The 15,378-nt window shown below is 37.8% G+C and overlaps 1 protein-coding gene across 13 annotated transcripts in view; it reads left to right on the plus strand.

The window, feature by feature from the left end:
- Positions 1–15,378, plus strand: part of LOC139973076 (uncharacterized) — a 293,321-nt gene that overhangs the window by 38,430 nt on the left and 239,513 nt on the right. For 11 of the 13 annotated variants that reach the window (XM_071979459.1, XM_071979458.1, XM_071979453.1 and 8 more), the window contains exon 6: positions 11,803–11,996. In XM_071979459.1, the coding sequence (XP_071835560.1) occupies positions 11,803–11,996 (194 nt within the window). Of the gene's footprint in view, positions 1–413; positions 903–8,584; positions 9,858–11,802; positions 11,997–15,378 lie in introns of those variants that run through there. The other 2 variants (XM_071979460.1, XM_071979457.1) reach the window with 2 other exon arrangements.

Raw genomic sequence — 15,378 nt, forward strand, 5'->3', positions numbered from 1 at the left:
TAACCTCCATCTTGGAAAGTAAAACAAATGCATAACAAGAGAGGGCTGTCTGAGTCGACAGCATTGGAACAATAGTTACCATGTTGATGACTCTTCTCATTGTCTGCCAATAGCTCTTTCATGAATGAATTTGAAAGTGGTTCCATTGCCACCTGTAGCTCCTAGTTCTATCCTTAAACCAAAATGTCCATGGGAACCAATCGAGTGGAACCTCAGTTGGAATTCTAGAGAAAGGCTTGCCACAGCTACTAACAGTCTATCACAGGACAACAACGACACTACTGCAAGAACTGACAAAGGCAGGGGGAGGGGCTGGTATTGTACTTGGAGGTCACACTGGGTTCTGCTATTTGAGAAGCTACTGACTGTTTGCATTTTGTGTGTCTTGTCATGCATGTTAAAGAGTACTAGGGTGAGATTCCAAGGCCTATACATGCGGGAAGGAGTGGCTCTTTTAAATGGTAAACACAAGTTTTGATTAACCACTCAGATGAGTGGAAGCTCATTGAGCTACAAGGACTGAGTCTGTATCACCGTTGGTATATTTACCCTGCAGTCACCAATTAATAGGTGCACAACAACCATCCATTGGAAAATACTCACTGCATTTCTAGAGTTTTCTCTCCATTTAGGAATATTAGCTAGTTAATACTGTTAATCTTTCTCTGCTGTGAATAGAACAAAAACAGTAGTTGTTCAAGGGAGTAGCTTCAGAAATTAATGTTTGTAGTGGATTTTGATTTTACTGGACAAACAAACACTGTTTTGATACTGTCATGGCATCCAATCAAAGATCACAGTACAGAGCACAGAAGAGGATAGTAACTTCCTCCAAGGTCAGCGGGTCAAGACCAGTGACAGTCACTAATACAGGCTATGGTATTCCCAGGAAATCCCAAAAGGTAAGCCAAGAAACATGATATGTACTACAGGTTATAATCAGTTTACATGACCTACTCAGTGCTGTCAGGGACTGAACATTGGGTCACTTTGAAGTGTATTGTTAGTAGAAATGGTAATAATAAGTTGTATCCGATTGAAGGATCTGTACTGTAGGTAACATTTTACAAACTGTATTATTTTTTTGTGTTTAGATATCAAAAGGTATGGAAGTTAAGATTATTCCTTGTAGTACATCATATAACTGCCAGTCCACAAAGCCTATACACGGAATAGGTTTAAATTAGGCAGTGTACGTATCTTTAGTCCCTGAGGATGACAGAGGTCTCTTACATGAAGTATGCTGTTTCTACAATTTAATATTTTCTGTTAATTTTACATAAAAATGGAACAAAGATTAGGGTGTTTGCCTACTGAACATGGTTCATCTGTAATTAGTCATAGGTATCGTAGTAGTTGACAACTTTGGCCTTTATATTACGTAACAAATCTGAGTTGGGTTTGGAAAGAACCTTTCATTCAGCAATATATATATATATATGATGTAAGTGATAACTACCTCCTCCTTCCCCCTCCACCCTCCACCCTCCCCCCTTCCCACCCTAATATCCCATCTGCCTATCCTTCTCCTTTGGATCCAAAGGTGATGAACAGTGGTGCTGCAAACCTGTTGGTCATAATTCATTGGAGTTGAGAAATACCATCACTCTATTCACATACTAATTTAGCAGTCAATCCTATGAACATGGTCAAATTAATTGTTGGATGCTTGTACTTACTTGATTGCAAACAGTCATTTTCATGGAAACAAATTTCCGGACCTTTACAGTTCCAATAATGTATCAAAATCGAAAATTATACTAAAGAAGCTACATTTAAGACGTATAATGAAATTTTTGGTAGAAAAGAGAGGAAAAGATTTCACAAATAAATAAGTCGGTTTTATCGAGAGCACCTGTTCAATATTGCCAGGTTCTGGAGTAACGGATGATACTCAGTGATCAGTAAATGTAGTGAAGTTTTATAGAACAAGGGTTAGCTATACTCTGTTAAATTCAAGACAAGAGTTAGCTGTACTCTGTTAAATTCAAGACAAGAGTTAGCTGTACTCTGTTAAATTCAAGACAAGAGTTAGCTGTACTCTGTTAAATTCAAGACAAGAGTTAGCTGTACTCTGTTAAATTCAAGACAAGAGTTAGCAGTACTCAGTTAAATTCAAGACAAGAGTTAGCTGTACTCTGTTAAATTCAAGAACAGAGTTAGCAGTACTCTGTTAACTTCAAGACAAGAGTTAGCTGTACTCTGTTAACTTCAAGACAAGAGTAAGCTGTACTCTGTTAAATTCAAGACAAGAGTTAGCTGTACTCTGTTAACTTCAAGACAAGAGTTAGCTATGCTCTGTTAAATTCAAGACAAGAGTTAGCTGTACTCTGTTAAATTCAAGACAAGAGTTAGCAGTACTCAGTTAAATTAAAGACAAGAGTTAGCTGTACTCTGTTAAATTCAAGAACAGAGTTAGCAGTACTCTGTTAACTTCAAGACAAGAGTTAGCTGTACTCTGTTAACTTCAAGACAAGAGTAAGCTGTACTCTGTTAAATTCAAGACAAGAGTTAGCTGTACTCTGTTAACTTCAAGACAAGAGTTAGCTATGCTCTGTTAAATTCAAGACAAGAGTTAGCAGTACTCTGTTAAATTCAAGACAAGAGTTAACTGTACTCTGTTAACTTCAAGACAAGAGTTAGCTGTACTCTGTTAAATTCAAGACAAGAGTTAGCTGTACTCTGTTAAATTCAAGACAAGAGTTAGCAGTACTCAGTTAAATTCAAGACAAGAGTTAGCTGTACTCTGTTAAATTCAAGAACAGAGTTAGCAGTACTCTGTTAACTTCAAGACAAGAGTTAGCTGTACTCTGTTAACTTCAAGACAAGAGTAAGCTGTACTCTGTTAAATTCAAGACAAGAGTTAGCTGTACTCTGTTAACTTCAAGACAAGAGTTAGCTATGCTCTGTTAAATTCAAGACAAGAGTTAGCAGTACTCTGTTAAATTCAAGACAAGAGTTAGCAGTACTCAGTTAAATTCAAGACAAGAGTTAGCTGTACTCTGTTAAATTCAAGAACAGAGTTAGCAGTACTCTGTTAACTTCAAGACAAGAGTTAGCTGTACTCTGTTAACTTCAAGACAAGAGTAAGCTGTACTCTGTTAAATTCAAGACAAGAGTTAGCTGTACTCTGTTAACTTCAAGACAAGAGTTAGCTATGCTCTGTTAAATTCAAGACAAGAGTTAGCAGTACTCTGTTAAATTCAAGACAAGAGTTAACTGTACTCTGTTAACTTCAAGACAAGAGTTAGCTGTACTCTGTTAAATTCAAGACAAGAGTTAGCTGTACTCTGTTAAATTCAAGACAAGAGTTAGCAGTACTCTGTTAAATTCAAGACAAGAGTTAGCTGTACTCTGTTAAATTCAAGACAAGAGTTACAGTAACTGTACTCTGTTAAATTCAAGACAAGAGTTAGCTGTACTCTGTTAAATTCAAGACAAGAGTTAGCAGTACTCTGTTAACTTCAAGACAAGAGTTAGCTGTACTCTGTTAAATTCAAGACAAGTGTTAGCAGTACTCTGTTAAATTCTAGACAAGAGTTCTGAGGAAATGAAGTTAAGGCAAAAGGAATGTTGACAGCAAAATTCATCAGAAAACCTCTTTTTATTTGAAACCAATGACTTGATGAATTCTCCTCCCTCAAAGTGGGAAGGGGGGGAGTAGGACATGTAGTGAGGATAGGCATGTGCCCCTTGTGACTGCCCATACTGCTTATACAGATGTAGAAATTTACATAATCCCTCTGAGTTGTACTTTGAGAACACTGGCAAAAACATCTCTCCTTGATGGTCAAGTAGACACTTTGACAAAACTTTAGGATTTGCAGGATATTTTTGTAGCTCTAAAGTTTACACCATATAAGGCTTATATCTCACTTGGCTTCTCAGAGGGTAGTTGCTGTTATAACAAACAAATGTTTTTATATGATAACATAGAAAACTCAATTTGGGTTAGCTGATAGTTGTCACCAAAGTTTTTGTTTTTGAAGGGAAAATGATTTGACTGCAGTCCTGGGCGGCTCATTTCACAACATGTAGACACCGACACTCATTGCCTATTGTTAAAAGTGTGGACGGGGGTGTATTATTCTTGTGCTGTTTTCCTATTGTGTATATACATTGCAAGCCCACACAAGTGACTCACTATTATTGAAGGGGTTGATTGGAATGTCAAAACAATTGAAAAGAATGAAGTAAATTTGTAAGTTTTGGGTTGATCTATTCAACGGAAGAATTCCAAACAGGCTACAGCTAATTGAGCTTGATGAACAGGGTGGTTAATAGATTCAATAATATGTCAAATTAATAGTTATACTGTTGGTTTGTCCATGGATAAGTATGGCTGCCAGATGTATACAGATGTAACCTCTCAAATGATATAAAATTTAAAATCGGCGTTCTTGATAAAATATTATCAGCCACCCTGTTTTGAGTTAATGTTTGTAAATTGTCAATTCAAGTACTGTTTGACATGGTTATTCAGCTGTTTTATCAATAATTGGAATCTCATATCAAGTAATTATATCTTTACATTTGAGTAAATTGCGACACTTGATGACCAAACACACCAAGCTGTATGTTCTTCAGGCTTTAACCTCTCCATATTGCTGATAGTACTCTGCAATTTAGTACCAATAGGATGATGGAGATGTTAAATCTATTAGGATGTTTCCGTTTTAGCCCCAATCCACACCAGGAAGACTACATAGTTGAAATATCAACCTGCTGGTATTGTACATCAATAGTTGATTGTGAACAATAACTAACAACTTACCATGATAGTGCTGTCATGTATGCACTGACAGCTTACCAAAACTGCAACAGCCAATCATGTAGCAGAGTTTAATCTTGGAAATATTGTTTCCATGGTTAAATCATAGGATCTAATACTGCGGTGTTATATGTCACACAAGCAGAGAGAAACACTGAATGTGAGATCCATGGCCATGGGGATCATCAGTTAATGGCCCACAAAAGTGATTCATTTGTCATATGGTCAAAGGTCATCTCAGGTCATCTGAGTGATATCAGATACTGGCCCAGAAACATTTACAAAGATGTGGTCAATGTGTGTTTTGGAGCATCACCAGCTGGGTTTCTTAACTAGGCTTCCTTCTCAACTGGGCCCAACTAGGTTCTCAACTGAGACTCCTCAACTAGGTCCTACGGGATCCTTGTCATTGTAACTGAACTGAGCTTTTCAACTAGGATTTCTGTCAACACAATGCCTGAGCTAAATCTGGATGTTACCGTAAAGCAGGCTTGACTCCGCCTCAACAACATGATGTTCAGTTACTAAATCTAACAGTAGTTAGCCATCATGAGATGATAGTTTTACAAGCCAGCCTGTCACCTACTTACACTCACAATATACATGTATACATACCAGCTTCACTACATGATAAACCAGTAAAACACAAACAGTACTCTTGCAATACAACAGTATTTGTTAATTCTTTGAGTACAACTAACCATACCATACTTTTGTTCAATGTTTCGTTGACATCAGGTAGTTACAGTTGAGGTACTGCGTCATTCCGGCGCTCTAGTTGATTTTAGTTTTGTTTGAATATTTGGGCAGTTCCTAGTTTAGAAAACACACAGTAAACAATATATTATTATGTTTATTTTTAGCTTGTAATTTGACTTCCTTATTTAAGCCTTTTATCATAGCATTGTTTGGTGGTGTGTTATAGGTGCATGGTTTGTGTGAAGCTTCTAGCTGCCACTTTTGAGTATATTGTATTGGCTTCTTTCGTCATAACATACTCATATCATATATTCACTCCTGATGGCAGATTAAACCATCAGGTTGAATCTTGTTGTTACAGACTTAATCTGTTTCTCTGATGTTTGTCAGATTGTAGAAGAATGTCCAGAGATGTTGTTATGTATATCCCAGTGCTGCTCTAATCCTCTTTGGATCTATTCTTATGGTGTTATTTGGAAACTCCACAAGGAATGTTAACTGGTTGGTTTTATTGTGAGCTGTGGATTAGGTCACTTAGGATGAACATTACATCATGAGGAAGGAGTGCAGGCTAACAAATAAGAGCTATGCTTTGTGAAGAAATTTAGTCTACAAGCAAAGAAAGTAGAACAGGCATTATAGGAATGATAAGTAGGAAGAATTAGGAAGAAACAAAAACAATGGGAATGAGCTGTAATGGTTTACATATATAAGAGATGTAGAAACTTAGACTAAGCAGAGAAAGTTATAGCAATTTCAGTTATTTCGTTACCATCCTTTCAGAGCCTAATATTAAAGTAGTCCAAAATTATGCGAAAAAATTGCGATAATAAGTTTTTATTTTCTTTAACCTTTTTCACATGGAACTGGATTTGTGATCCTTGACAGATCTTGTGATCCTTGACAGATCTTGTGATCCTTCACAGATTTTGTGATCCTTGACAGATTTTGTGATCCTTGACACATCTTGTGATCCTTTACAGATCTTGTGATCCTTGACAGATTTTGTGATCCTTGACAGATTTTGTGATCCTTGACAGATTTTGTGATCCTTCACAGATCTTGTGATCCTTCACAGATTTTGTGATCCTTCACAGATTTTGTGATCCTTCACAGATCTTACAAGTGATCCTTCACAGATCTTGTGATCCTTCACAGATTGTTTGTGTTTATGTTTAAATCTACCAGGAATACATTATTGGAAATTTCAGTTAAATAGTTTGAGCATTTTATTCTTTGCTCTTTACTTACTAGCTGCATCCAAATTTGAAAAACCTCTTTGGAAGTCCAGCCAACTGCTAAATATTAAGCCAATACACATGACTGATTGTTACCTTGTGACTGCAGTCATTTCTGGTCTTTTTTTTGCCCTCGTGGATTGGTTTATCCTAGAGAGGCATTCCTCATAGTACACTATATATTGTGTTTGTGCTTCCACTTATGTCAAAGTGATACTTTGTAGTACATACCTCAATAGAATTACATCATCCCCTTGTTACGTTGTTCTCTGAAATCTCTCTCATGCCAGTTAGTAGAAATGTCAAGGCAGAGGTTTGGGCGAGGAGCTTTAGACCCAACTTTTAATTCCTATATTCACAACCACTTGAGAAGAGTGGGCCTATAATCTTATAGGTTAAGTACTGAATGGTTATTTGCGTTAGTTAGAGTCAATTTCAGCATTCAGATATTTAACAATGAACTATAATGCAGATTTTTGGTATAAAGTTGGTGCATTTACCATATTATTTAGTATGTAATGATTTCTGTGCAGTCCACAAGAGTCATAACCTAGCTGTATAGCTTTTAATGATTTACAGATGGGGGGAATATGAACTTTTCAACCCTCCAGAGTTAAGGATGTAAACATTTGTTGTTTTCTTACATCTGATTGGTGGAATCAAAACCAGCCAGTCATCTTGTAGTCATCATACAGTGATCATTCAAGAGTTTTCAGACTGTCTGATTGCTTATTTAGCCAAACTGACATAATAAGAGAAAACTTAGGGTCAAAGGGGATCCTTATTTGGGTATACACTTCATGGATTACTAGGAGACTGTGAATTCAAACTGTGTTATAGCCTTAGTTACCTTCAAGGACATTTACCTGCGAATATTCAAGATTGGCTTTACTAGTCACATATGGTTCAGTTATTTGCAAAGAATTTCACTATAATTCCTGCTGTTCTCGTTAATCGCAACTACAAAAAAATGAGTGAGAGTTTTATAATACATACATGTGTGAAAAACATCTGTGGTTTTTACATGATGTCATAGAAACCTCTTTTGATATTTGTGAAGTTATACACCTATTCTTCTATCTTTGACCCTGACTAAATATTGCAGAATCAGCCTGTATGTTTGCTAACTTTTGATTGATACCATGTCATAATAGGACTACTGCAAAAAACATACAAATCACAAATATTATTGACATCTGTTGATGTTAACTTTGCCTCCTTGGTTGGATCCATTCCTTCCCAGTAGATGACTGCATACCGGTCGACCAGCGGTGCTTAGAAACTAGTTAGATGTCTGTGTTGTGAGCTATGGTTATATTGACTTGTTACATCCCCATGCATACTCATTAGTACTCTATTATCAACCACTAGCTTTGCAGCCTCTGATAAAACCACTTCAGTCCAATATCTTGTCTGCAACATCTCTTTGCTCTAGTGAAGAGTTTTGCAGCTCAGATATATATAGAGAATATAATCCACCCCACCTCCCTAGGAAGTCTGCAATCTAATGGCATCCTCCTCGTAACCCAGATGTTACTTGCCCAGTTGGCCTCAATAAAGGTCTCTTCTCTGTCTGCTGCTTCTGCTCACTAGTGGACAGTAGTATTACATGTATGGGTTCAGTAGCATAATTGATGCACATAATGAACACAAACTTGATGCAGGGAGTCGCACTTACATCCCTGTGACACACGGATTGAAAGATGCATGAAGATGCGGCGCTTTAACGAGATGTAGGATATGAGAGGATGAGTCACATAGCCTGTTCAGTGTTTCATACGTAGAGGAAGCTAGTGCATCCATCTAATAGCCTTGTACAGTGTTAAATATATAGATAGGATACATAGCCAAGTGACAACGTGCTGCAAATACTGTACACACATGTGTGTATAGCTTGCTAGCTTTCATTCACCTGTACAGTACGGGCCGATGTGTTGTTAAGCCTAAAAGAATTGTAATTTGTGTAAAATAGAAGAACGGTTAGAAAAGGATAGAAGAGTTTTTATTCAACAACACATGTCGACTTCATTGGATTAATATGTTTGCTTATGGAAATGTGAATTCATGTGAAAAGTCAATTTTTGTATAATTTTTGCCATCGGAGGTGGACGTTTCATTGTAAAGGGTGTTGCCGTAATTATGCTGTGAATGATATTACATCCCAAAAGTGTGTCAGGGTGCAATCTTCCGTTGTACATCTCTTCGTATTTGATATTAAATAGCGAAAATTTAACTAATTAAGCAGCTTTTGTGTCTTATCTCTGATAACTCAAGGATTTTAACAATTTTCTGCAGCTAACCAAATTTCATGTAGACATTTTTATTTGTAGAAAAAGTGATTGAATTGTGAACAGAAATTATTATGGAAATATATTATTGGAGAAGGGACATCTATAGAGTGTTCATCCATTTTTAAGTACATTGATAAATGGATAAATATCCGTGTTGCCTCTTATTGTGACAGGAAGAATTTGCTTTCACTTTCACTTCTTCACTCAATCTTATAAATACCTATTACACCTGGCATCAAATTCTAGATGCTTTCAAACTGTGCCATAGTTACTGTTTCCAGTGCTTGTGAGTTGTCTTTCAAGTAAAAGGGACTGCATATGACTGTTAACTTACTAGTGATAACAAGGTTCAATTTGAAGGTGAAAACCTTGATACCTCTGATGACTTTGAGGAGGCAAGCTCAGCATCAGATATGTTTAATAGTATTGTAAAGAATCACTTACTCCCATAGAATATGACAACCAAGTTATGATAAACACACTGCTTGAGTTTGCGCGTGACAGAATTTAACCCCACCCACGATGGGTTGTGCGGCGTGTAAGTGCTGCCGCTGTTGCCGTGGCGCCCCAGAAGACATGGACGCCTACATGCCGGCATATGCTCCAGTAAATCGTCCTCTTCCCAGGGACAGTCCTCAGAATGACGAAGAATCGGACATAACAGAGACAGCCACGGACGACTCCGGCAGCCCCCTCAGAGGGAGAAAGAAGAACACGAGTCGATTTAACCTCAAAGCAAAATGGAAGAAACGGAAAGTGAAAAAAATTGAGAAAAGCAGACAGAAAAATGGCGAAGGGCCGGGAAGTCATGTGCAATATAACCAAGTACCCGATAAGGATAGCTTAGATGGCTTAGAGGTGTGTTTACATTATCTCTGCATATTGTCCATAGCACTGTATCTACTCTGTATTCATTTAAAGGTCACATCCTTTTGATCCCAAGTATATATAACAAAATATAGTCAAAATATTGACAAACATGCTCACAATTTAGGGAGAATTTTAGTGCCATTTTGGGAAATTTTTAGCTTTGTGCCAGTTTAAATTGTCTACTTTTCGCTGGCTAAGGATAAAAATTAACGGTCAGAATGTCTCGAAAAGTAAACTTTTAACAATTTTTTAGAATGTTGAATTAGGAGAGAATGTTTCATGACGGTCTTAACCAGAGGGAAGAATGTATAACAGTCTTGTACTCCTGATTTAATAATGCGACACTTTAAGGTTTAGAAAGTAAGTTTCTGTCAGTAAATTGCCCTCACCTTAACCCCACAATTCACTCCCTTCATTATTTGTGGTGTACATGTACTACAGGGTTGAAAAGCTATACAGTAAAGCAATACATTCCAGTCAGTGGTCTTTGTGTGAGCTAACCTTAGCATGTGGTATAATGCCTAAGTGTGGCTTTACAACTGATTCACACAGTGTGAAGGCCTTCTTCATAAAGGTCACTGACAGTTTAATATCTTCTTACCTTTATCTTTTATCAACTGTCCCTCCCTCTGGGCCTTACCCCATCCTTCTTCATTATATACTTAATATATCAAACACACTCACCAATACAAACCCATTTAATATAATTAAGAAGTTCTGTAATATTTCACTGGACATTATTATTATTTTTATGATGGTGAATTCTGTGAGTGCTGTGAGGGCTAGGATTGACAGTCCTGGTTTGGTCTATGGTCTACTGGTCTAGTGCATCAAATGGTTTGTACATATATCATTGTCATTCATTGGACAGATCTGACAATTCATTCCAGTTTACCTTAGATCAGGTTAAACTGATTAAGTGTTAAACTAAGCTGTATTCACAAACAATCTCTGCATGTACAAACACTCAATAAAGATTATGTAATACCCACTATGGTCTTCACTGGAGGGAGATACAAGACCCAAATCACACACATCTTAACTTAGACATTACAAGGAAAGTCTTCCACTGGTTCAGGAATTATCAGGACAATATTGTTTTTCAAAGTTGAAGTTTATTACTTTGGAAGTTTCAATTTTGTACTTACAGTTTCTAAATCTATCAAGCCATTTTTGTTTGCCATGATTGGATAGAAGGTTGAGTTTTGGTGATGGAGTTCACCACAAGATTATTTGTAAGTTTAAATATTATAGAGAGATTTTTATTCTAGCAAATTTTGTTATGATCAATGACCACTTTTTCTACTGTTTCCATAGCAACCATTCACACATATTTGATATGCTCTAGTTTAATGTCTTGCAACCATGTATCATAATTTTAGCCATAGGTGGAAGAGTGTCAATAAGAATAAATTCAAAGCTGGTGTTAAATAGGAAAAGCAATGCATACACACAATAAATGAGTGTGTTAGATACTTCCCAGTTTATATTCATGATTACAGCACTACAAACATATCATAGCATATAATAGCATAGCATGTCATAGCATATCATAGCATAGAATAGGAAACAAGTCAGTGTACAAGCTAATTTAATAATTTAATAACAAAATCGACAAGACAGTTAATTTTTAAATTGTCTGTCCATACTGCATTATAAGATGTAAACGGAACCACTCTGAATAATCTTGTATCTCAGTCTCACAGTGCAATACTTTGGTGATATTTTGAGATCAGATGATTAGTCAAGCAAGAATTTGGCAAAGAACATATATGTACAGACATTAATTACATTTTGCACTTCATGCATTTACCAGAGGTGACTGTATAAGATGTACTGAGTCTTGTGCGGAATCATGCATTTTACCTGGGATTTGTTTTGATCAAGTTTTTTCTCTTATTTCCAATATCTCTTCTCTGTTCGTCCTTCATAGATATCCGATGTTATCGTCGACAGCGATAGCCGTTCCCATTCGTCTTCCAGAGGCCAAACCATACACCAGGCCCAAGACAATTTGAAGGTCTGGGCCCAAAGGATGACTGCTGGTTACCCTGGTGTCAACATCCGAGATTTCAGTCGTAGCTGGAGGGATGGCCTAGCCTTCAATGCCATCATTCACAGAAATAGGTCAGTCTGCCTCTCATGCACTATGTTTGTTACATACATACATGCTTGGACCTGCATGTAGCAAAATACACGCTATATTTTTATAAAAACATATATACATCACTGATATTGCCAAGAGGGCCTCATATGGGCTGAAGGAGGAGGGGGGGGGGGGAGGGAGGAGGGATGTTAGGCAGGGAAGGGGAGGGTATGCTTGTTCCTAATGAAATTGGGGTGAGGACCACGCCTTCTATATGGAGCTCAGCCTTGAGGTATGTTACTTACAGGAACAGGTCATATATAGTTATTGCAATATAGTCAGGATAATGGGAAGTGGTTTATTCATTATACAGTTTTGACAGTCTTGTAATCTTGTTACATTTCTTTGGTCTTGTTAGAGAGAGGCAATTAAGGGCACAAAACACTTTGTCTTAGTGTAGTGTCACTACTCCTGCTGTTCTTCTGCCGAAATGTCTGATTAAGCCATACCTTTACAACATGATAGGATATTAACATTAGGCCTATAAATCCATCCAACAGATTTAACTCTACATAGGCCTAGCGTTACTTTGTATGGAGTGGTTGACAGCTAATTACCAGATTGAACATTTCCAGATGAGAAGAAATGCTGCACGTATGGGGTTGTAGCTAGATTAATGTAATAGTGCCACATCAGGGTCTGGCTGAAAAGTATAAACTTGTATTAATGATATCCAGATAGCTTTGTACATTAATAGATAAAATTGACACTGGTTTGAATAAGTGAAAGTATGCAAAAATGAAAAGAAAAAGAATACAAGAAATAGGAAATATAAATAAAATAACAAAGAAGAAAGGACTTGTGACAACCTGTGGCCTCTTGATCATTTTGTAAAGTTGGAAGAAGTGGATATAACAGTTAACTCATGAAACTACTTTCCAGTTATCTGAGTAAAACTGAAAACATTGAGAGGTCACATCTGTCCTGCCAAAGTTGACTCGTAACTGGTAAGGTTCTCCAGAGGTGAATGACTGCTGATGCCTAATTCTCAGACCCAGAGCTGAAAGAGACGCTAGACGAAGTCTACAGCTCCTGTGCACAGAATCAAATTACACTAACATGCCAACATGTACAATATCAGCATTCACTGAGACTGTTTTGTTTAGAATTCTTCCCAGGGATGAAAACAACTCTTGCATAAACATCCTGGACTAATCAACCAGCCATGTCTGCTTGTGAAGTAGGCTTAAAGGCACTGTCTGCATCTGAAGGGGGGGGGGGAGGCACAACAAAATGATAGAAGGTGGTAGAACAGGTGGGAGGGCAGGTGGTAGAACAGGTGGGAGGGCAGGTGGGAGGGCAGGTGGGAGGGCAGGTGGGAGGGCAGGTGGGAGAACAGGTTGGAGGGCAGGTGGTAGTAGGGCAGGTCGGAGGGCAGGTCGGAGAGCAGGTGGGAGGGCATGCGAGAGGGGTTCAGAATGTGGGTATTGAAATCTGCCCCCTAGGCAGAAGTTTGGAGGTTGTAAATGATTTGTGTGTCTTTTATTAAATGGCAAATTTCATTTAGGCATGAAGGGGTGGCAGCAAACATTTGGGGGGGGGGAGTCCTGTTTTCCCATCATCCCTTTCGAGATGCCACTGGCTATCTATTGAATGGCAATGAATACAGTCTTGAATTTTATTAGAGCTAATGTTTGTACTGTTGCTGCAATATAGGTTTGAGGTCTGATATAAATCCTAATATGATTCTCATAACTCAGTCCCTCTCCTTGCCCCTCTCCTTGCCCCTCTCCTTGCCCCTCTCCTTGCCCCTCTCCTTTGCCCCTCTCCTTGCCCCTCTCCTTGCCCCTCTCCTTGCCCCTCTCCTTTGCCCCTCTCCTTGCCCCTCTCCTTGCCCCTCAACTCCCCTCCACTCCCCTCCATATCTGTCAACTCTAGTTCTTCCAATTGTTCCATGTGACCCCTATATCCTACTATAACCCATTTCCAATTTGCCCTCCGTTTCCCAATTTCCTTGGGTCTGCTTTAAAATGGCTGTCTCCATCTTAAACCCAATGTTTCATGCTGTTCCTATTCCTAATTTCCTTCCCCTTTACCCCTCTCTATCCTATGACTTCTCTATTCTTTGCCTCTTCCAAAGCTGTTAAAGTTGTTAGCCACACCAAGCTGTAGGATACATCTACATATGATAATGTTACAATGTGACAATCACACAAATAGGCCACTCCATTCCATTTCTTCCTTTGAACTCTCCTTAAAAACAATCCCTTAGCTACTCTCAAATTTCCCCCATACATCTCCCATTTCCAAGAAGATAATCCTGTTGTGTCCCTGATTGAGGTCATGACCTTGTAACAATGCACTCTGTTTTCCCATGATGCCCTTTACCTCAACCATTGCTGTTTTGCTTGTAAAGATGATAGGCATCACAGCCTTAGAAACAGGAAAACATGAAATTATTCAAAGACACTTTCTTCACACAAAAGTGTACCAAAACATGATGAAGTAAGGACTGGTCATAACCTAAATCCCTCAAAGTATGCAGACATCCTGTCATTCAAAATGTGTAACAATCGAAGCAATTCAAAGCAAAAATAAGGTAGACATATTGAAGAGCAGAAAGAAATAAGTTAAGCCCCAAAGGACATACATAGCAAATTAGCTTGTGGAAAAGGAGTGGCATATATCAGGCCACTGGAGACACTGATGATAAAATCATTTGAAATCGAGGTTACTAATTTTGAAGAAATATTTAAATAACCTGTGAAAGACTTGATTATCAAGTGTGAATGAACAGCTCATCTAATTCTGGATGTCACCTTGTGCCGAAGGAGAGAGATTGCTCTTTGGCCATTGCGGAGCCATATTCGTGTCAAAGCCAATCTGATAGGCTCCTAATTCAAGCATTTGTAACACAGTTTTTGAACGAATTCACAATTTTTTTTTTGTAATACAAACAATGAAAAAAAAAGGGAAAAAAAGGGAAGGTAGCAAAAGCAACCCACCCAAAAAACATTAAAAATGAAAAGGAGCTGTTTTCTCACAATTCTGTGAGATTTATTTCATGAGTGAAGGAAAAGACGCAGGTGTCTTTAAGTACCTGTTTACATAGGATTGGTTTAATGATAGTAAAATATGTTGTAGCCCCAAGCAGATGCCCATGAACATTCTCACTTTGAGTGGGAAAATCGCAAGCTATATTTGGTCAAAGTTTTTTCCCATTGTTTGTCTTTGCAAAGCATCATGGGAACATTCACACTAAGCAGCAGCTCTCTGTTCACACAAAAAATAAAAAACAAAACAAGAAAAGAAAAGAAAAGAAAAAGAAAAGAAATGAAAGCAAAGGAAAATAAAATAAAATAAAGAAAGTTGTAGTTTTTCCGCGAGCAGGTTTATCATATTTTTGTAAAGGAAGGAAAAATT

Source organism: Apostichopus japonicus, chromosome 9 (assembly GCF_037975245.1).
Source record: "Apostichopus japonicus isolate 1M-3 chromosome 9, ASM3797524v1, whole genome shotgun sequence".
Taxonomy (NCBI): Eukaryota; Metazoa; Echinodermata; class Holothuroidea; order Aspidochirotida; family Stichopodidae; genus Apostichopus; species Apostichopus japonicus.